We start from the raw sequence: 21,711 nt of genomic DNA on the forward strand, positions 1-21,711 counted from the left end.
GGGATGACGAAGAAACTGTCCATAACGGTCCGGGTAAGGTCGTGATATATGACAAAACTGATTGTCTGATTGTATTGAATTTGTTTGCTCGATTACTAGAATTCCGCTCTTGGAAGTTATTGGTAGAAATTGAGACATTCCCTGCTTGCAAACAACGTAGAATAGGAATATTCCCTCTTTGCAGGCAGCGAAGGGCAGGTAGTGCGGACCTTTGTCCATGACCTATTGAGATATTTATATTGACCGCTTGTACGTCATGCCTGTCTTCTCAAAATTGTTTGATTGTTTTGGACCGGACCATTTGTTAGAGGTCGGTCATCCAGCACCGCCGGAAGGCACCCCTAACAAGGACATGTATGTTAAAATGGAGTAGCCATCATTGCTTATAGCAAACTATGGCACAAATACACTAGAAAGGACCGGGTAAATCAGTGGCCACTAACGGGATCTTTTGATCTCGCCAAAATAGAAATCTTAGAAATAGCGCTCCACAAAAAGAAAGCTACGCCATCCATGCCTGACAACTTTGGTCTGTGGCAGAAAGAAGCAACCCAACGAAAGAGAAGAAACAAAGCTAGACTAGATAAAGAGATGTGAAAAGCAGCTCACCAAGCTCGTAAAAAGTTAGAGGAAGATATAAAAGAAAGAGAGACTGATAGAAATGAACAAGAATCGAAAATATCAGGCCAGTGCCCTGTTGCAACGCCTTCAACTCTTTACCCCTAGTTACCGGCTAAACAGAGAATAAATTATGACCTCTTGTTAGGTCCCCCGATCATCTACATTCTACCTCCTTATGCCCCTACTCATACCATAGTACAGCACCAAAAATAGCAAGGTACCAACGGAGAGGCCACAGCCGTTTCCGCTCCAGTCGAGCCACTTGCACCAAGTACCTCATCAACGAACGCATTAGTAGAAATAGGATCAATAGAAAAAGGGTTGCCCAGGGTTCGACGATTAAGTACGCACGAGCGGGCAAACATAAACAAGATAGTCAAAACCCTCGTGAAGAGAAGAGAAACGGAAGAGTATGTGACTGACATATGCAATTCTTCTGTCGAGAGCCACAAACGATTCTTCATTGTGCGTTTCTGCCACTACACACTTACTGCCTATGAAGAGAAATATCAGAATGTAGGACCCGGGAGGCTAATGGTTCTTTATAGAAAAGTCGACATAGGAGACGAAAACAACAACGATGTAGCAGAACTATTTTTGTCCACGTTAGAAGTATTCCTCCACCTCGTAGAACAAGGGCGGATAGATACAGACAGGGCATCGAAGCCAGTAACACCCCCAATAGAGAAGCTAGATAACATGATGCCGATAAAGGAAGCCGCCCGTTTTGTGTTCCCCCTAGGGGACAAGGGACTAATGACGACATAAACCATCAGGACGCTAAAGGGAGGGTGGTCTACAATTGGGTGTATCAGCCATGGGACAGACAGGGCATCCTGACGTTCCGTAAATCTCTTCCAGATTTGCGAAAGAATCCCACCACCTTTTACACAGAACTAGGCACTGCTCTGGGGTCCACAATAATGACACTTGCTGACATTGACTTGTTCTTCGGGTTATGTTTGCCAGACGACGTGTGGAAGCAGATTAAGAGGATAGACCACACAGAATTGCTCGGTCATACCTGGGAACAACTCAGCACATTAGATAAACACTGGAATCCTGGCCAAAAACCAGTTAAAGCTATATTGGACCTCCCTGATAAAATAGTGCAGAAGGTAAAAACACTGATACCGGAGAAAAGGATAGGCTGGTCCATAGTAACAGAGTGCCACCTGAAACCACAAGAGGATGTCTCTGAGTATTTCTCGAGATTCGAAACAGTGTTCTCCAATTACAGTGGACAGGACATGTCCACCGCGACCGGACACCACTTATTCGTGCAAAATTACGTCAAAGGACTGGTGCCGGAGGTATCACTGAAATTAAAAACTAGCGAAAGTAGTTGTGCAGCCTATAAGCCAGCGGCTATTCTCCAAATGGCCCAGTAATATGAACATCAGAAAAACGAGAATGACAGAGCCACAGAAAAGAAAAAGAAGGACTTGAAGGAAAGAGAAATGATAGCCCAACTCCAAGGGGTGAATACAGGACGGGAACAATATAAAGGAGGATACCAACAGAATGTCCCTAAAGTACAGCCTCCTAGAAATGACTCATTGACACCATATTTACGACACCAGGACTTAGGACAGGATCAATGCGCATTTTGCAAAGAATACAGACACTGGAAATCCCAATGCTCAGCCTTATCAGGAGCTAGTAGGGGCAGAAGGATAATGGAAATAACAAATGAACAGAGAGGAAGAGGACGTGGGAGAGGGTATGCAAGTGAAGCTAGCGAAGGAAGGCCAGGAAGAGTGAATGCATTTGACCGCCCTAGACAGAACCAGTGTCAACAGACAGATTACGACAACATGTATGACTTTGCATAGGAAAGCCAGGGGCAAGGGAGGGATCCAGTCGAGCTCTATGTTGATCAGCAAGGCCCTTATGTTACCGCAAAGGTCCTGGGCAAAGAGTCGCCATTTTCGGTAGACACAGGAGCAACACGTAGTGCGCTATCCAAACGACTGATTCCAAGGGCACCCTTGTCTGGCTAACTTATAACCTCAATAGGATTTGACGATACTCCCTCCACCAACCCTTTGTCCAGACCGATCCCCTTCAAACTTGAAAACAATGTTATCGACACCACGTTCCTTCTCTCCTCCAACACTCCAGACGCCATCATAGGTCTCGATCTACTGAAGCATTTCCGTGCGATCAGATGTTCGCCAGTCGGAGTATGAGTCATCTTATATGACAATCACCAAAAACCGAGAGATAATCCATCCGAACACATGTATCCCATTTCTGAGACAGACACATCCCTACTAGACACTTCACCCTAGCATCTGTGGGGTAGGGCTGATTCAGACGTAGGACGAATGATGATTGACCCAGTACATGTGACAATACGACAAGACGCAACCTTACCAAAAATACCCCAGTATAAGATATCGCCAGAGGGCGAGAAAGCCTTGAGCGAAATCATACAGTCAATAGTAGAGGCAGGAGTGGTAGAAGAGGTAGTGAGCAATGTTTGTAATAGTCCTATTTTACCGATCATAAAGAGACAGGGAGAAGGAGATGGAAAAGCCTACCGCTTCATCATGGACCTGCGGAAGATCAACAAAATAGTAGTACCACAGTACCCAGTAGTTTCTGACATCACCACCATCCTGACCCTAATTCTGTCAACTGCTACCACTTTCACCGTTATCGATCTCAAGAATGCCTTCTTCTCCATACTCATTCACCAAGACAGTCGCTTTCTTTTCGGATTCACTCTAAGATCCCGCTCATAAAGATGTTGTCGAGCACTCCAGGGGTACACTGAAATCCCGAGCATCTATAGCCAGGCGCTCAAAATACAGTTAGATGCCTTTCAATTACCAGACGGGGTGGTGTTGATACAGTATGTAGGTGATATCCTCCTAGCAGCAGACACCACTCCACTAGCCATCACAGCCACCATCCAACTCCTACGCTTCCTTGCAGAAAATGGCCACAAAGTTTCTCAAAAGAAATTGCAGTTCTGCAAACCACAGGTAATATATTTAGGTCACCTCTTATCGAAAGAAGGGAGGAAACTCACACCCGACAGGATCCAGGCAATTCTAGAAACACCCGATCCCAAGAATCAGAAGCAAGTCCGCTCTCTGATAGGCCTCACCTCCTTCTGCCGACAGTGGTTACCAAACTTTAGCCTCATTGTCAAACCCCTTCTCTCCCTCCTAGCCAAAGACACCCCCTCACCTTTCCCCTGGACACCCGAATGCCAGTCAGCATTCAAAGAATTGCGAGATGCCCTTGGTTCAGCACCTGTTCTAGGAACCCCGGATTACTCCAAACCATTCTTCCTCTACACACATGAAAGGGAGGGATGTGCATTGTCCATCTTAGAGCAATGAATTGGTCACAAACACCGCCCTTGTGCATATTTCTCTGCCACCCTCGACCCAGTAGCTAGAGCGTTGCCAGCGTGCTTGCGCGCTGTGGCAGCCGCAGCAGTATCCATACGCCAGAGTGAAGGAATAGTGTTCTTCAATCCAATCACTGTGTTAGTGCCCCATGCAGTCGACACGCTACTAAACCTGACCAAAACCCAACACTTAACTAGCGCGCGACTGACAGGATACGAGTTGACCCTGCTAGCACCACACATCACTCTGAAGTGATGCGCCACTTTCAATCCAGCCACATTGTTACCCCTACCCGAAAATGACCCTGGTGTGACTCCACTGCACGACAGTGTAACTCTCACTGACGAACAGACAAAGAGTAGAGTAGATCTCCGAGACACTGCCTTTCCAGAGCCAGATGGGGAACTATGGGTAGACGGCTCGTGCATCAAACTTCCCGATGGCACCACCTCAGAAGCATATGCCGTCACCACAGCCCAAACCATCCTAGAGACAGCCCGCATTGCCCAACAATCCGCCCAAGCAGCAGAGCTCATTGCCCTCACACAAGCATGTATTTTAGCAGCTGGTACGACAGTAAACATATACGCCGACAGCCACTACGCCTTCGGGTGGTTCACCATTTTGGGCTCCTGTGGAGAGAAAGAGGGTTACTGACTTCACACGGCACACCCATCCTACATGGGGATCTAGTCTCCGCATTGACAGAAGCAGTCCTCCTCCCCAAGCAGCTAGCAGTGATTAAATGCCAGGCACATAAGAAAGTGACCGACCTCATTGGACATGGAAACGCATTGGCCGACGTTACTGCCCGAACCACAGCCCAGGACAGAACCACGACACGAATGTACGCGACCAGGTCACAAGCAGAACAATGGACCGATGCTAGAACGACTGTAAGGGACATACAAATGACAGGCACACAGGACAAACTGACTGAATGGGCTCGGATGGGACTGAGAGACGAGGAAGGCTGCTGGAGGACAAAAGACGGAAACAAATGGCTGCTACCTAATGCCTATCTGAGCCCCATATTGACCATGGCACATTTACCAGCACACATAGGATCTGCCCCCGTGACCGAACTGATCACCAGAGTATGGCATAACAGCAAGATAGCAGAATCAGCAAAACGCCTAGTACAGCAATGCATAGTATGTCTGCAACACAACCCAGGGAAAGGGACCGTAGTACCACGGGGAGGGTTTGGAGTCCCTGATCACCCCTTCGAAGTCCTCCAGATGGATTACATCCAGCTAGACAGGTGCTGTGGTCTAAAATACGTACTAGTGATCGTGTGCGCCTTTAGCAAATGGGTGGAGGCCTACCCCACTCGTGACAACACCGCCTTAGCTACTGCAAAGATATTACTGAAAGAGTTCTTCCCCCGATATGGCCTTTGTAGAATTTTATGGAACGACAATGGCCCCCGCTTCGTAGCAGAAGTTATACAGAACATACTGAAAGGGTTGGGGGTAAAGCAAAAGTTTCATGCCGTTTTCCACCCCCAATCAGCGGGCCTGGTAGAGAGACACAACGCCATGCTAAAACTGAAGCTAGCAAAAATAGTCGCCACAACTGGATTGAAATGGCCTGATGCCCTCCCACTGGCAATGCTGTCAATGAGCTCCACCCCAACCAAACACCGACTGACCCCTTATGAAGTAGTCTTCGGCAGGCCTATGAACATTTAGGCGGCACCAAAGCCAACCTCCATTAATGATGTCCCCGGACATACTAATGTCCGACTATTTGTACAAATTAACGAACAAACTAACACTTATCCACCAACAGGTGCAGCAAGCCATACCAGACATATCCAGGGGCCCAGGACACGATAACAAGCCTGGGGACTTCGTGCTGACGTGAAATTTTCAGAGTTTGAAGAGTTTGGAACCAGGTGGACGGGCCCCTGGCAAGTCTTGATCACCACCTGAACTGCCCTGCGAGTGGAAGGGAAAAGAAACTGGCTTCATGCGCACCACTGTAAGAAGATATCTCCGACACTGACGGCCCCCGAAGAAGTGAACAGCCAAGAAGAGCTCCTGACAAAAGACCGACCAGCCCTGAGTTGCTACCCACAAACAGAGACACTTGAAATGGCAGAGTTTCCCGACTCCACGGTATAACCCAAGAAAAGGTACAATTTGAGATCGACGAAAGGAGAGTGCTCAGACAAGCAGGCCACTAACTGAGTCAAAAGTCTCAAAACGGTAGCTAACATTACAAATGCTACCAGGAGAAATGCTAGACAAAAGTATGTGGTCCTGCCAGTCGTCGAGCCTCTTGAAGGTGATGGAAGAACCCGGACGACCGAAGAACCACTGCGACGACTCCAAACTTGCCAAATTGCACAGCACAAAGACAATAACCCTCCTGGCAGCATCTCTCACCTGCCTCTTGCTGATGGTCACAGTCTGGATCATTGAAGAGAGTGCTCCCGCTTACAGGACAATGTCACCCACCATGCAACCCACCACCAAGAAAGAACACTATCTGGTGTCACTGTCACCACGCCTCCGAGAACGATGCAAAGAATTCTGGACTAATTCTTTCGTACAATTATTGCACCAACACAATCTTGCCGCAAACGCCACTAACTGTTGGATCTGTGGGTTGCTACCTCATGCCACTGAACATTCCTTTCCTTTCATCCCTTCACCCTTTTCTGTTCATGGATCTTGCCTCGCCTAGTTAATGCTCCTGCAAGAGAGCCACAAAGACAACGCCACATCCGATGGGACAATCAAACAATTTTACAAAGAGTTCTGGCTGAACAAAACGGGAAGAACATCCGCTCCCTTCTGCCCTCTGACTTCGAATGCAACCTTTCCAATGAACATTCCCACCAAAGAACGATTTGAAATGCAAGTGTACAACAACCCTGCCAGACCTACCTTTTCCTATCTAAAGAAACAAATTGCCGCAACTCTGACAGTGGCCCTATCTGTGGTGAACGTTTCAGGCCTTGTCTGCATCGAAGGCCATGGGACTAAGATCGTGGGTCACAGCTCCTGCCAAATAACGAAGACTCTGAACACTGCCGACCCCCTTTCATTTGTTGCATCCCCCAACATGTACTTCATCTGTGGGATCAATGCCTACACCTGGCTCCCAAAAGGCTGGGGGGGCAAGTGCTACATCGCTTTTGTTCTGCCTCCAACCTACACAGCACCTGCAGACCACCACATAGAAAGTCGTTCCAAAGACACAGAACAAGCAGACTCCGCCACATCACAGTTCCTCGACGCGGCAAAAGGACTTGCCCCGCTATGGGGTTCGATGGCAAACAGCCGAGCCATCCGGCACCTAACTCAAGCAGTTGAAACAGCCTTGAACGTCACTGCTGGCATCCTCACCAACAACACAGCTGAGCTTCAGGCGGTCCGCCTGGTGGCTTTACAGAACCGCATTGTTCTAGATGTGGTACCAGAGGATCGTGGAGGAGCATGCCGCATCATCGGAGCCAGTTGCTGAACTTACGTCCCTGACAACTCACCCTCTGTTTTCAAGGCAATTGAACACCTCCACAGGCTGGCGTCAGAAATCCATCAGGAGTCAGAGACTTGGACACTTGGAAGCTGGTTTTGGGGCATTTTGAAAGAATGGGGCTGGAAAATAATGATGAACCTCTTGGTTCCAATATTAATATTATGTGGTTGTTGTTTGGGGATACATTGTATACCACTTTTGTGTTCTATTTGCCTGAACTACTTGCACGCTAAGACTATGGACACTGAGCTCACGAAGATGAGAGTAATAAACAATAGAGAGATACAGGACATTATGGACATTGAGATAGACTAGCAAGCTGGCGGGACTATGTTCAAAGGGAGGACTGTAGAAAATAAAACGACAAATATGAACATTGCCGGCGCTATCTTGCTTAGCGAAGGCCTCTGCGAGCGCGTAAGCAGCAACCATTTTAGGTATCGCGGCCATTTCATGCTATGCTGGTCACCTGTGAGTCACCCCGACCTCGCTATCATCCCCCGCGCTCTGACTAAGCCTGAACACATGTACCAGGGTCGTAAAACCTTGTCAACATGACAATGCCCCGGAGTCACTTCCCGCACCCAACCCGCTCATCCTTTCATCCTCCTCGCACGGGCAAGCCCCCTGTGATAACCTCCTTCCCTGCACCTGGCCACTCAATCCGGTCCCAGGCACTAACGGACCCCTGTGAACATAGTTTATTACCCACATACGACAGAACTTGCTTCACCAACAAAGGGGCCAGAATTTAATCAGTGACACGACCCCTTAGATCTGACCGATCCCACATGTTTTAGATCCTGTCGGAATGTCCAGCTGCGAGATAGCGATCATCTGTTAGATCTGGGTGGAGGGACGATTGCTGCTGAGTTTGTGTGGGAACTAGCTTGAGGTGGGGATTCCAAGGATGTTTGACTATGCAATAAACTGATGCCAGGAATGTTTGACCATGTAATAAACTGACAAAAAAGCATATAAAAGTCCATGCCACAAAGATGCAGTTAGAGCACCTCCTGACGATAGCCCCGGTGTCTGATGTGATGTGTTCTCCTCTGGAGAAATAAACCTGTTCTTCACCATCCAGTTGCCAGCGCCTGCCTCGTTATTTTGATCGCTAATCTTAGGGTGAATTAGAGGTGGTTTGCACCAAGCGGCATCGAAAGTCTTGGGAGTCTTGCTGCTTTTCATCACAGCGATTTTCTTGATTGTCTCTGCTCTGCCCAATGGCTGAAACAAGGCTTTACTTTATTGCTTTTTCCATTAAGCCATTAAGTAACCATGGTTAATTGCAGTGCTTCTTAAACGTTCACAACCCACCTAGCCTTAATGGAGATGAGGTGGGCGAATTTTTAATGTAACTAAATCATTTTGTGGTGGCGCACTGTCATTTACCGACAGAACATTTTCCTTTGAAATGGCCACTACATTTTCACAGAAATACAGCTTTACTGATAAAATTATGTTGGACAATGTGTGGAATAAGGATTCAGTGAATAGTTAGCATTTATGAATCACTAAGTAAAGTGTCACTTCACGTAAAAAGCTTGTTTTCCTAACTGCTGAATGTGTGCAGTACATTTATAGGCATTTACATTTTGTTTTGTGTTGATAGGCAGCTCCTCATCAGAAGACATAGCTTGGCATTTGGCCTTTGTCTTCGAGGAACACAATATGTGGAAAGATAAATACAGAATTTAAACACATTTTTATTTATTGTTTGAACTTTCACGATCCAACAACAATCTCGATCAACAGTTTGGGACCCATTGTTCTATTGTTCTTAATCTCAAAAGGTGAACCAAGATTAGGGGACGAGGATGGTAGAGGGGCTTAGCCAATGTAACCCAATGTTTAGTTATTAGAGTTTTCATAAGAGGTCGAATCACTTGCTATTCCTGGTCGAATGCAAACACCACTATCATTGCTAATGATCCTCACTTTGGGCTAAAAGGAAGAGAAAGCTGGGTCTTCACTGTTTGAATTATCTCTCTCACCACCACTGCATCTTTCTCTGACTCCTGCTGTTTCTGATTACGGTCAGATCAATTAGTAGGTGTCTAGAGTCCTGACAATCCCAGATGTGACATTCACATCTCTGTCACCCGGAGCCAATTCCAGAGAAAATCTGGAGACCGTTCAGAGATCTTTTGAGTGAAGTCTTCTAAGATGAGTTGGAAGTCCATTGAGGCAATATGTTAGAAATTGGGTTCCTGGTGGACTGGACTGTGAGCCCTGATCAAGCCGTAACCACAGTCCGAGTCAGGGCAAGGTACCAGCAATCCCCAAATAAACTTGTGCTCTTCCCCCTGGAAGCTTCGCACAGATCGGTAAGACTAAACTTGAAGGCAATGTGTAAAGTATTTGTGCAAAACTTCAAACAGTAAAGCAGTAAAACACCTCACAAAAAGATCTCACACCAGGTTTATGAAAATAGAATATATTTGAATAAATAAAACAAGACCAAAATGACAAATTCCAATCAGGGAAAGCAGAACATTTAATTTTATAGATCCATGGTACGGAAGCACCAAAAAGCCCAAACTACCAAGATATCAGTTTGCGCAGGACCAGAACAGAGTCACTATTTCAGGCCGACCGTAATGGGGCATGGGCCGGCTACTTGGACCAGGTTAGGCCTGCTGAACAAAGCGCCTTAAATCCTGGTTGTGGATTTTTACGTGGATCAAATGCCAAAAAAGTGTTGCGCAGTCTAAGCGATACAGCGAGGCTGCATTGCGAGATCCTGTTGCATTGTGATCGAGCATCCCATTAACAGGGCATGTGATGCAAAGTCCGGGCTCAACTGGCAATGTGTCACTTCTGAGGCTCTGAGCCTGTAAGGCTGCGATGTAGAGGCTGGCGTTGTCACCGATCTGCCGTCAACGAGAAATGCGAGGACCTGGATTGGATGTCTGTGGTCCCATCGGCGATGCTTCAGTTGTGAAGGCTGTTAGGGTGAGGTAGACCTTCTGCATGGGGCCCAATCCACGCAGCAGCAGTGGTGATTTGGTTCTGCTCTAAGATGTGCCGCTCAGCAGAGAAAATGTGTTGGTTCCATTGGTAAGCATCTTAAGTCCACTTGCTAGGGTCCAAGACTGGGGTAGCACCGCTTTGCAGGGTAGACTCACAACTGACAGAGTCTCGATGCAGATGCAGATGCAGGGTTGTTGGAAGCCTGTTATGTCCCTGAGTCTTCAGATTAGGAGGATAGTCAACTAGCCCTTGGATTCACTCTGGGTTCAAGTGATGCAGGTACAGTTCTTCTCACCCAAGCAAGGAGGGCAGCAGGCAGCAGGGCAGCAGTTCTGCTAGAGCAGCTATCCAGCAAAGTAGCAGTCCTTCAGCAGCACAGCAGTCTGTTTTCCTGACAGAGTTTCCACAGGTCCAGAAGTGAAGTGGTGGTGTCTGAGGTCCAGTACTTATACCCAGCAGTACATTTGAAGTAAGGGAGACTTCTGTCTGACTTTGAAGTGACTTTGAAGTGCCCAGATGTCCTGCCCTGTTAACCCTGATGCCAGACTAACTACAAAGGGTATGTGGCCCTTTCTGTGGGAACAGGACACAGCTTATTTAGGTGTGAGTGAGGTTGGATCCAGCTCCCCCCTCCCATCCTGTCACGGTAGCCCACTCAGTCACACCTGCAGGACATGTAAAACTTAAAAGTACATACCCTACCTTTGAAATAAATTGCACCCTGGCCTTTGGGCTGTCCAGGCCTACCCTCGGGGTGACACTTATGTATTAAAAAGGAAGGTTTCGTCCTGGCAAGAGGTTTAACTTTCCAAGTTGACATAGCAGTTTTAAACTGCACACACAGGCACTACAATGGCAGACCTGAAACATGTTTAAAGGGCTACTTGAGAGGGTGGCACAATCATAGCTGAAGACACACTAGTAGCATTTAATTTACAGGCCATAGGCACATGTAGTGCACTTTACGAGGGACTTATAAGTAAATGAAATTTGCCAATTCTGGATAAACCAATGTTACCATGTTTAAAGCAGAGAGCACGTGCACTTTAGCACTGGTTAGCAGTGGTAAAGTGCCCAGAGTCCTATAGCCAGCAAAAACAAAGTGACCAAAGCAGGAGGCCAGAAGGCAAAACAGTCAGGGGAAATCACGCCAAGGATGCCAGGAATAAAAGCAGGTCAAACTCTTGCAGCAGCACTAGGTCTAGGTCTCATCATATGCCCACTACCTTTTGTAGCACTTTTTCTTTCCAGAAGTTCTATATCCAAGATGGCTAACTCCTTCTTTAATCAAAAGGGAATATGGCTCTTCCTAAACTACTCCTTCATTTAGACACACTCTCCTCCTGCTGTCAGGGCCAGGAGTGGGTTTTACCCCTACTAGGACTGGAGCCAGAATGTTTAGTAGGGCTTTGAGAATTAATGGAAAACATACCTGTCAGCCCCATTTGGCATCACCAAGACAAAAGAGGAAGTGTGAAAGATGTTTTTTGTTCTGACAACTGTCCCTCTACCCAACCCAGATAGCCAATCATAGATAAGTAAAAGTTGTTATCGTCCTGAACCCAGAAACCTGGCTATTTTGGCATGAAGAACAGAGTTATTAACTCCAGCCAGTAATGTCTAAAGGGTCTCTGGAGGTGGTAAAAAATCTACTTTCATCATGAAATGTGTTTTTTTAAACTACCTGTAAAGTAACTTTTGTAATAAATGTGATTATAGGTTGAAGGGAGTTAAAAACCATCTTCACATAACAATACCCATCCTTGTCTGGATGAAACACAAAAGTCAGTAAATAATCCTGTGCTTAAACCACTGGTAGCTCGCCACAGAAACAGTCAGCCTTAACTTAGAGTCAATGTGTAAAGTGTGCATGCAGCACACAAACAGTAATAAAGTGAAAGGACAACACAAGAAAAATTCCAAGTAAGTTTTAATAAATAAAATGACACCAAAACGACAAAAATCAAATCAGTATAACTTGAGTAAACTTTAATGGGAAAATATACCAAAATGCATGTAGTACCAACCGCGAGTATCTGGTTGTGCCGGATTGCGATAAAGTCGTAATTTTTGGCTGACCCATATGGAGCATGAGCTAGATACAAGGACCTGGAAGTTTTACCTTCTCACTTTGATGCAAAATGGTGTCATGCTCAGGGGGCTATGTGTCTCTCCGCTTAAGATCCGTGGAAGAAAGTGATCAGGAGCTGCATGGCGATGCAATGCAATGCTTTGCATCACTCCATCTGATCCAGTCAAGCTGTCAATCAGAAGCAGGATGGTGCTGTAATGCTAGGCCTGCATCTTTATCCACCATTCTATGTCAGATTCAGTGAAACCTTCAGTTAACCATGGAGAAGTACATTCTGACTTCAGCCAAGAGTCCAGGAACTTGAGGACAGCACTTACGGGTCAGGGCTCACTTCTACAGATGCCAGCAGAGGGGACCATATCAGATCCAGTTCGGTCTGGTCAATCGGAAAAAAGAACAGGCATTTGGAATAGTGATGTGTCCCTGTAGCTGAAAAAGGAGGTCAGCCAATTGGCCCTTGGATTCACTTCTGTGGTCCTGGGCTCAAGGCAAACAGGTCCAATCTTCCTATTTCAGACAGCAGGTCAGTCGTTCTTCTGAATCTTATCAGGTTCAGGAGTGTTCTGATTTCAGGTTCTGGGAATGCCACATTTATGCACAGGGCCTGCCTGTGGATGGAGTTCACCTCCTTTGTTTAATCCCAAAATGCTCTGGTCATTTGTTACCTTATCCCTGGGTTTCACTCCAATCTGTTTAGTGAAACAAAGGGCAAGCTGGCCCAGGTGTGAGCTGTATTTGCCAGTGGCAGAGTAGTCATCTTCTGAAGCTAGAAAAAGTCTGGGCACAGCTCTCAGGGTACCCTGTGACACTCACGAAGGGGCTGTTTCCTACCCTCCAGGCCATCCTGCTCAGAACCGGAACACCCATTTACAAAATTCAAGGCCATCTGTTCCCTGTCCAGGAGAAATATGCATCACACTAAAGGAAAACATTAACAGTCAAGTGATCATGGATACTGACAGAAAGGCACATTTGGTTTAGGCAGGAAATGCCAACTTTCTAAAAGGAAAAGGAACAAACGATGGATGGAATGCTGAACAATGCAAACATTCACCACCAATAACAAAGACCTGAGTTTAATCCATGGTTGTTGTGCCCCATACCACCCCAGTTTGGACCCAGTCACATGCAAATCAGTCGTGCCCCTGTTCCTAATGGGAACAGTCCAGCCAGAACTGCCAAGCTTGGACAAGAAACAAACATCCTGGGACCAATTTCGGGGTATCACCCCTGATCAGCCAGTCTAGCTTGAATTCAGTGGTGCAAGGAGCACGGAACTCACATCTGGGAATACCTGTCCCACTTAGGGCGACAAAATCAAAAGGAACAAATGATGGATAGAATGCTGAACAATGCAAACATTCACTCTCAGTCACAAAGATTTGGGTTTAATCCACGAGTTGCACAATTCCAAATAGGGCAGCTTCAAGTAAGTTTATTATCATACTCATAAGCCCCAGATGGCATATGTACAATTCAAAGTTCAAAAAAGAAAAGAACACACCTCACTGGAAGAGATAGCATGGACCAATTGTTCTGCCCAGTATTCAAAGTGCATGCTGGGAAAAGTAGTCCCAGTGAGCACTGTCACAGGGTAGATGTAATAAACTAATTGAAATAAGAGATGCGGCACAGGGTAAAGGCCTTGAAAAAGGACCAATGTATGTAGGCATCTAAATATTGTTTTTATAGATTTGTACTATGTGTGGGTCACCCTCAAATGTCAAACAGAGGTATGCAGAGAAGCAAAGGACTTGAACAGGATCCATGTATGGAAGCATCTAAATATTTTTTTATGGAGGTGTGGCAAGTGTGGGTCTCCTTCAAAAGTACAACAGAGGTATGCAGAGGCAAGACCAGGAAGGACCTGGAATTTGAGTCTGCACAAAATGTGTACAAAATAAAGTTAGTGAACCAGTGGTCTGATCAAGTAATGTCTCTCTCCCAACACGGTATTCTAAGTACTATTCAAGCTGCCCACATGGAAACAAAGGTGTAGGTTCCACTCTATCAGGGTATGGAGGACCACATGATCTCATAATTCAAGGAAGGCATCCTTATCACTATGTAGTTTATACACCCACTTCTGTCCCCTGATGAATAGAAATTGGGTTAAATTAGCAAGGGTTGGCATATGTTGGATTTATCATCATTAATGTTGTTGATTCTGCATACTACAGTTGGATAAGGGGTGTGGAGCGTACATATTTTGGATGTATGGCAAATAAGTTATCTTATCAGATGCTCTAGAATAGATTTTTCTACAGATAGAACTATCATGTGTGTTAACTTGAGTTTGACTGTTGACTTGCCGTCTTGTTCTAAACCGTGTTTCTCTAAACACAATGTTCATATAAAAACATGTTGCACATATTTTTTGTAACCCTGGGCGTAGTTCGCCTAGCCGCACTCCGTGACGCTACGCGAAGACGCACTTGCACTCCGCGAGCTACACGTAGCTCCGCGGACATGCGTAGTAGCTTGCTAGACCCGTTCGCGCGCCGTTTTTCGTCTTCAGGAGCGCGGTGCGCGTGTTCGGGGCGCTGCCTGCATGCTCGAGATAGCTAGCGCGCTAAGTTACTCAATGAGGTTTGTCCCGCCCGCTTGCGTTCCCTTATTTCCGGTTCCGGGTCACAAGTAACGTGTTCGCGTTGTGTTAGACATGTTCGGGAACTCATCTTCTCGTTTGCACTGCCAAAGTGCGTGATCGCGTCAAATATCGCGCGAACTTACCGCGGTGGTCGCGACGGGCAGAGCCATCTTCGATTTCACACTCTGGCTATGGTTTTGGGCCTACTTTAGCATCTCACTCCTATCTCTTCCATCCTGGTCTTTTCCCTCAGTTTTTCTAACTTTCTTTACTTATTACCTATTTCTGTCTGTGCCTAGGTTTATATTTCTCATTTTATTTTTACTTTTACAACTTTTTTTGCAACTTTTCTCTTGTTTTATATTACTTCCTTCTTTTATCTTTCTTCTTTCTTCCCCTAACCTTTTTGTCTTCAACTTTCCTTCTCCCCTCCACCCAGAACCATGGTGAAGGGTGCCAGCAGCATCGGCGGCTCAAAGGGCAAGGCGGCTGTGCCGAAAAAAACCCGGCTGCCTTGCGGCAGAATGCACCCGGCAGGAGTGACGCCCCGCCAACTTTTTGGGGAGGAGGAGGTGGCCGCCCTGGTCTTTTTTATCCAGCGTCACCTCCCCTTGACTTTGGCAGCAGGCGGCAGGCCCGGCTCCGGCTACCAGCGCATTGAAGAGCGTCTCCGGCGGTGGGCGAAGGTGCGCCGTGCAGTCTTCCGCTGCTCCGGTATCCGGCGTACCCACCATCAGCTGTCCCACCGCTGGGCCGACATTTTGGACCGGGAGCAGGACCTGTTGGACCTGCTTGGTGTGGAGGTTGTGGGTCTTGGTGAGTGGCTACCCCAAAAATAAAGTGTGTATATATATATATATATATATATATATATATATATATATATATATATATATATATATATATATATATACATATATATATATATATATATATTATATATATAGTTATATAAATATATATATATATATATATAGTTGTATAAATATTGTTATTGTATCTTTGTAAATATTGGCTGAATAAGTAACGCGATGACTGTTGCTCCTAGTTACATTTCCGATGTATTCCGGTATATCTACTGTCATTGTATGACAGTGTTCTTCTTCTTCACTGGCTCTTGCGTGTTGTTTCAACTTGGCGCTAGCTGTTGCTGTTTATTGATGTGAGATTTTCTTTATTGTTGAGAACTGAAGTTAGTTAATGCTATTAATAGAGTCTTGTCCTTCCTTTGTCCGTCAGTGAAATAGCGGTGGATGGATAATTGTACGTAGTTTGCATATTGTAGCATTTTTTTCACGGCCTTCTCTTCTGCATGAATCGAATCCTTTTCTTGCAAAGAATGCTAACGTTACTTTGTTCTTCTTACCTCAGCCAGGGCCGGCTCTTGGGGGCATGTGCAAGCTGTGCAACTGCACAGGGGCACCAAACTTCAGGGGCCACCGCACCAATAGATATCCTTAATTTAATAATACTCTAAGGATGGATACATATTTGCGTTGCGGCCCCTGGCATGGATTTGTTGCCTCCGGCTCTGTTCCACTGTAGCAGTGTTTTTTGCAATGATGTCTATGTTTCACAGCACTCAATGTTTTTCTCTTTGTTTATTATTTTTTACATGAACCACAGAACCCAGGGGCAAGCAGAATACAGGGACCGAGTCGGCGGGTGAACCACCACTTACACAGAGCTCCTCTACTGAGGATCCTGCTGCTGTCCCCAGTAAGTCCAACAGTGCTTGTTTTTTCCTCTGTAATGTGTCTGCTTTGGCAATTGACAGCAACCAAGTATGCATCCAGAATGATGTTTGTCTAGTATTTTTGTAAACGTTAGTATACCACTACTAGTCTTGTGGGTATTCTATCTCCTATGGAGTTATATACATATTACAAAACTATGTAACTATGCACACGAAAATTGCATGTTGGTACTGATAGGCAGGTTGGACCTTACTTACACCTCAGTCACAGAACTCTGAGGAACGCACAATTCACTGAACGACAGCCTACATGGCCTGAGTCATTGGTCAATTATTCAATTCACACTCCTGAACCCCAATACCAAGATGCCGAATGCTTTTAGTACACAAACCGTTACCTAAGAAACCCCCTTTTGCTCACTCACTCGTGTGAGTCTCCAAGACAACAGACACTGAAAATAAACTTCAGAGTCAAAGTGGTCATTCAAAAGCTTTATTTTGTTAGAAGTAAGTAAGTAACATCAATGTTTTTAAGTTGTTCCGTCAAATACGTTGAAGGGCCCACCAGAAAAAATCCAGAGTTAAAAAAGGCATAATAAAGTAATCAACATTTGTACAGCTACTAGTGCACAATAGGGAAATGTGGCAACTATCGGAGACCTCTCACCAACGTATACTGGTCAGATATTCCTCTTTTTTTGTAAGCTATGGAAATGTCCGCTTCGTAGAAGGCAATCTTCTCCTCTGCCGAAAAATAATGACAAAAGTGGTGCACGTTAGACAGTATGAAATACATTTATGCCAGTTTTATGCAGCCATGCTAAAAAGAAGTTGTAACCTGTAAGCAAACTCTATTCCACAACTTAAATACGGGCCCTTTTACTTTCCCACCTCTTCAGGTGTATGCATTGAACAATGATGTGTTGCCTCAGAGCGTCTTCTCGTACTGCGCAACAAGCTGCGAGTTAACATGCGCAAAACTGGATACATTGATGTACAAATGTTACATAGTTCACTTCCAATTTCCAAGGACTAGAGTAGCAGGACAGATGAGATGAGCTTGGGTACCATACCATAACAATGAATGCTAATATGTGTAGTGACTCTGCTGTACTATGCAATGTGGACTCATACTGATTACGTACGTTGTACTTAACTGTTTTGAAGAACTCCATTCTTGGTGAACAAGTACAAAGGGGGCTGTGCATCCATCTAAAAAGGTGTACTTATTTTTATAGGTGCAGAACCCTTACCATCGACCAGTGCCGACGGGGACAGCGGCGCAGCTTCAGCGATCCCGGCGGGGACAGGAGGAACAGAGGCACCTACACCAGCAGCAGTGGGGGGGGAGCCAACAGCGGCGGGCGATGGTAAGTTACATTCAATAGTGATCTGCATTACTTGGTGGGAGGGGAAAACTTTCTCACTGTACTCTACTGGAAAATATATGATGTTACCTTTACTTGTCATTAGCATGCTAAGCATTACCACTACAGTAATGCAAGTGGCTGATAGCAGTCGGATGCATGGGTTGTTGTTAAAGCATGTAAAGGGGAAAACACAGCTGCCAGCGTGGTTGGGAGACACACCCAATACCGGTGGTTAGTGGATAGTCTCAGCAGCAGCGGTGTTTTGGGCAAACCCAAAGGCAAGGGAAGGAGGGGACGACTGGGTGCATGGGTCGTTGCTGGTGAAACACAAACCAAATAAGGTTTGTTGCGCGGTATAAAGTATTATAGTCTTTACTAGACATGTACTACTAGCTGCCCCCTGTTAATTAATGTTACTTTGAGAGTGTTCCCGCCTTCCCGGAATCAGAGTATATAATACAAAAGGAGATATGAAAAAGACAGGTGTTCGTTCTAATGTGTGTGACCGTTGAAGTACACCCATGCTAATAGGGCAGGCATAATGCCGTGACAAAAAGTCTAAAAAATTAATAGAGGCTGTAGAATGTTCAAGATAGACGCAACACAATTTTTGGTACTCAGCTTGCTTGCTAGTGCTACTGTGCCGCCCACTATGTTTTGAATCAATGTTGTGTTCTTGATTTGCGGGGAGTTTGGATTACAACAATTCTGTTTCTTTCTTTATAGTTACTCCTTCCCAAAAACCAACAAGGAAGGAGTTGGCAGTCCGGGCCCGGCAGCGGAAACTGCAGGCAATTGTAGAGGCCTACCGCCGGCTGGTGGATCAGGCCGAGGAGGAGGAGGAGGAGGCGGCGGCAGCAGCTGCTGCCTCTTCCAATGCCCCGGGCCCCAAGCCTGCAGGACTACGTCGCCGTGGTCAGGCAGCCGCCCGCCGCCGCGTTGTTACATCTTCGGCGGCCCCCCCACAACAACAACAACATGCATGCAAGTGTAGGTGCCGTGATTTCCAAGCGAAGATTCTCCGCCGGGTAGCGAGTAAGTTGGAGGAGGAGCGGAAGAAGCTGGAGGACGGTCTAGAGGAGCGTGTGAAGATAATGGTGGACAAACACCTGAAAGCCCGCCGGCTTTGAAATGGACCCTGTTTTTTGCCCCTTTTTTAATCCTTTTGTTGGTGGGTGGGATGTGGGAGTTGGGGTGTACATTTGGGTTGAAATTTGGTTGGGGTTAGGGGAGGGTAGGGACAGCTCTGGGTCAGGGTGTTACATTTGTTATATATTTTATTTTTCTATTATCATTATGAAAATATAAAAATAAAACAAAGATATTTTCACAAGAAAACATTTGAAGTTCATTTGTGTTTGTTGGGGGGGTGGAGGGGGGACTGTTTCACCAAATAATGTACGTTGTGCAACATGAACATGAACTACGAACGATAAATTAAGTACTGACTGCACCTGTAGTAGTAGGGTCACAAGTGCATAAATAATTTATATTATTAAATAACAATCCTATGCAATGCATTGCATCATTCCTTTAATATACCTGTCCTAGTTGTCAGGGAAGAGGAGCTCGTCCTCAAACTCTGTGCGTTCAGACAGAAGTAGGTCATGTAACCCAGTAGTGAGGACGTCTTCGCACTCGCTTTCTTCATCCGGCGGTGATTCACGTACTTGATAGTCTGGTGGTATGAAGCGTTGATTCATTTTTATCATTGTCAGCCGCTCCACGCTTTTGGGGGAGAGACTAGTCCTTTTCGATGTGACAATGGCACCAGCAGCACTGAAAACCCGCTCAGAAGAGACACTGGCTACAGGACAAGCCAGATACTTTATCGCCAGCCTGCTCAGCACTGGCCACTGTCTCCTTCTTTCATACCAATAGACCAATGGGCTTTGCTCCATGAACACCTCTGTTGTGTCATCCAGATAGGCCTGAACCATCCGCTCAATGTTCATTGGTGCTCGGCTTTGCTGGTCCTCTTTTCCCTTTGCAACAGCAACGGACTTACCCATCCCTTTCTGTAGAAAAAAAGCAGTTATGCTTTTGGTTGGGTCTGCTGAATCAGATCGTGTAGGTGCTGCTTTTGGTACTGTTGGTGCCTGCTGGAAAGCAGACGCACTGCTCTCATGCTGTGAAGAACTTGCGTCAGGAGTACTTGGACTGGCCTGGGCTGGCAGTGGCAGGCCTTTAAGTAACAGCCGTTCAGTTTCTAACTCATTAGCTTCCGCAGCTATGGAAATTTTGTACTTGTCAACATCCTCATCTGAAAATGGAATTACTTCGTTACTGCTGACAAATAATTTGTACCGTGGATCCAAGATTGTTGCAGTTATGTAATGTTCACCTGACACAATATTGTTGAGCCTTACATTTGCACACAAGCGGTTGCCTAAGCCCTTGGCTAAGGTATATGCATCTACTTTTTGTTCGTCACCTTCGTATGTTTGACAGACCTCCTTCACCTGTTGCTCAAGCATGTACAACAATGGGATGGCTTGGCCCATAGTACAGTCCTCCCTGCTAACTGCACGTGTGAAGACCTCAAAGGGTTGTAGCATCTCTGTGATGCATTTAATGAGGTCCCACTGCCACATCTCAATGGTCAGGGCTTTAAGATTAACAGTAGGATCCCCTAATCTTCTTGACATGACATAAGCATTCAGTGGGATGTACTGCTCAAAGAGACGCTCAAGCATGAAATAAGTTGAGTTCCAACGTGTTGGGACCTCCTGGATGAGTGCTTTGACTGGCAACTTATGCTCATGCTGAATGACCCGTAGCAGCTTCCGTCCTTTGAAAGAATGGTTAAAGTGCGTGCATATTCTTCTGCAGATGGCCATTATGTTGCTGACTTTGGCTTCATTTTTCAGAAAGTCTTGCACGACTAAGTTTATGCAGTGTGCCAAACAGGGTACCCTGAAATAATGTCCTTCTCTCATTGCCTTCACTACATTACTGCCATTGTCGGTGGAAACAAAACCAATCTTAAGGCCTCTTGGTTTCAGCCATTCAAAGACCTTGTCGTTAAAGTCAGACAAAATGTTTTCAGCAGTATGACTTTTGTCCATACCAAACATGGCTATAGTTGCATGTCTGCGCGTATCATTAAAAATTCCAGCAACGTCACGGAGGCCTGAAGTTAACTTGTCTTTAACACCTGCAAAAGAGATCCAGTGTGCGGTGATGCACATGAAATCTGTAGCATCGCAACTGCTCCACATGTCTGTTGTCAGGTGGATACAATGGACAACACTCTGTTGTAAGGCTTTCCCAATCAATTCCAGCACGTCGTGGTGTAGTGCTGGAACAGCCACTCGGGCAAAATAGTAGCGACTGGGAACGTTCCATTTTGGGCAGAGGGTTGCCACTAATTCCAGAAATCCAACAGCCTCAACAAATGAAAATGGGAGAAGGTCCAGTGCTAACATTTTCGCAAGTTTGGCATTGTACAAACGTGCTACTGGGTGGTTCCGCTCGTACTTTCCCTCCTGCCTTAACATGCTAGG

At 45.9% G+C, this 21,711-nt stretch overlaps 1 protein-coding gene across 1 annotated transcript in view; it reads left to right on the plus strand.

Moving 5' to 3' along the window:
- Positions 1–19,352, plus strand: part of LOC144752753 (uncharacterized) — a 29,059-nt gene extending 9,707 nt beyond the window's left edge. Inside the window, exons 2-4 of the mRNA XM_078640608.1 lie at positions 16,766–16,858; positions 18,074–18,205; positions 18,932–19,352. Coding sequence (XP_078496734.1) covers positions 16,766–16,858; positions 18,074–18,205; positions 18,932–19,335 — 629 coding nt within the window. The 3' untranslated portion in view covers positions 19,336–19,352. The remainder of the gene's footprint in view (positions 1–16,765; positions 16,859–18,073; positions 18,206–18,931) is intronic.
- Positions 19,353–21,711: the final 2,359 nt, after the last annotated feature.

This window comes from Lissotriton helveticus, chromosome 5_1 (assembly GCF_964261635.1).
Source record: "Lissotriton helveticus chromosome 5_1, aLisHel1.1, whole genome shotgun sequence".
In the NCBI taxonomy this organism is placed as follows: domain Eukaryota; kingdom Metazoa; phylum Chordata; class Amphibia; order Caudata; family Salamandridae; genus Lissotriton; species Lissotriton helveticus.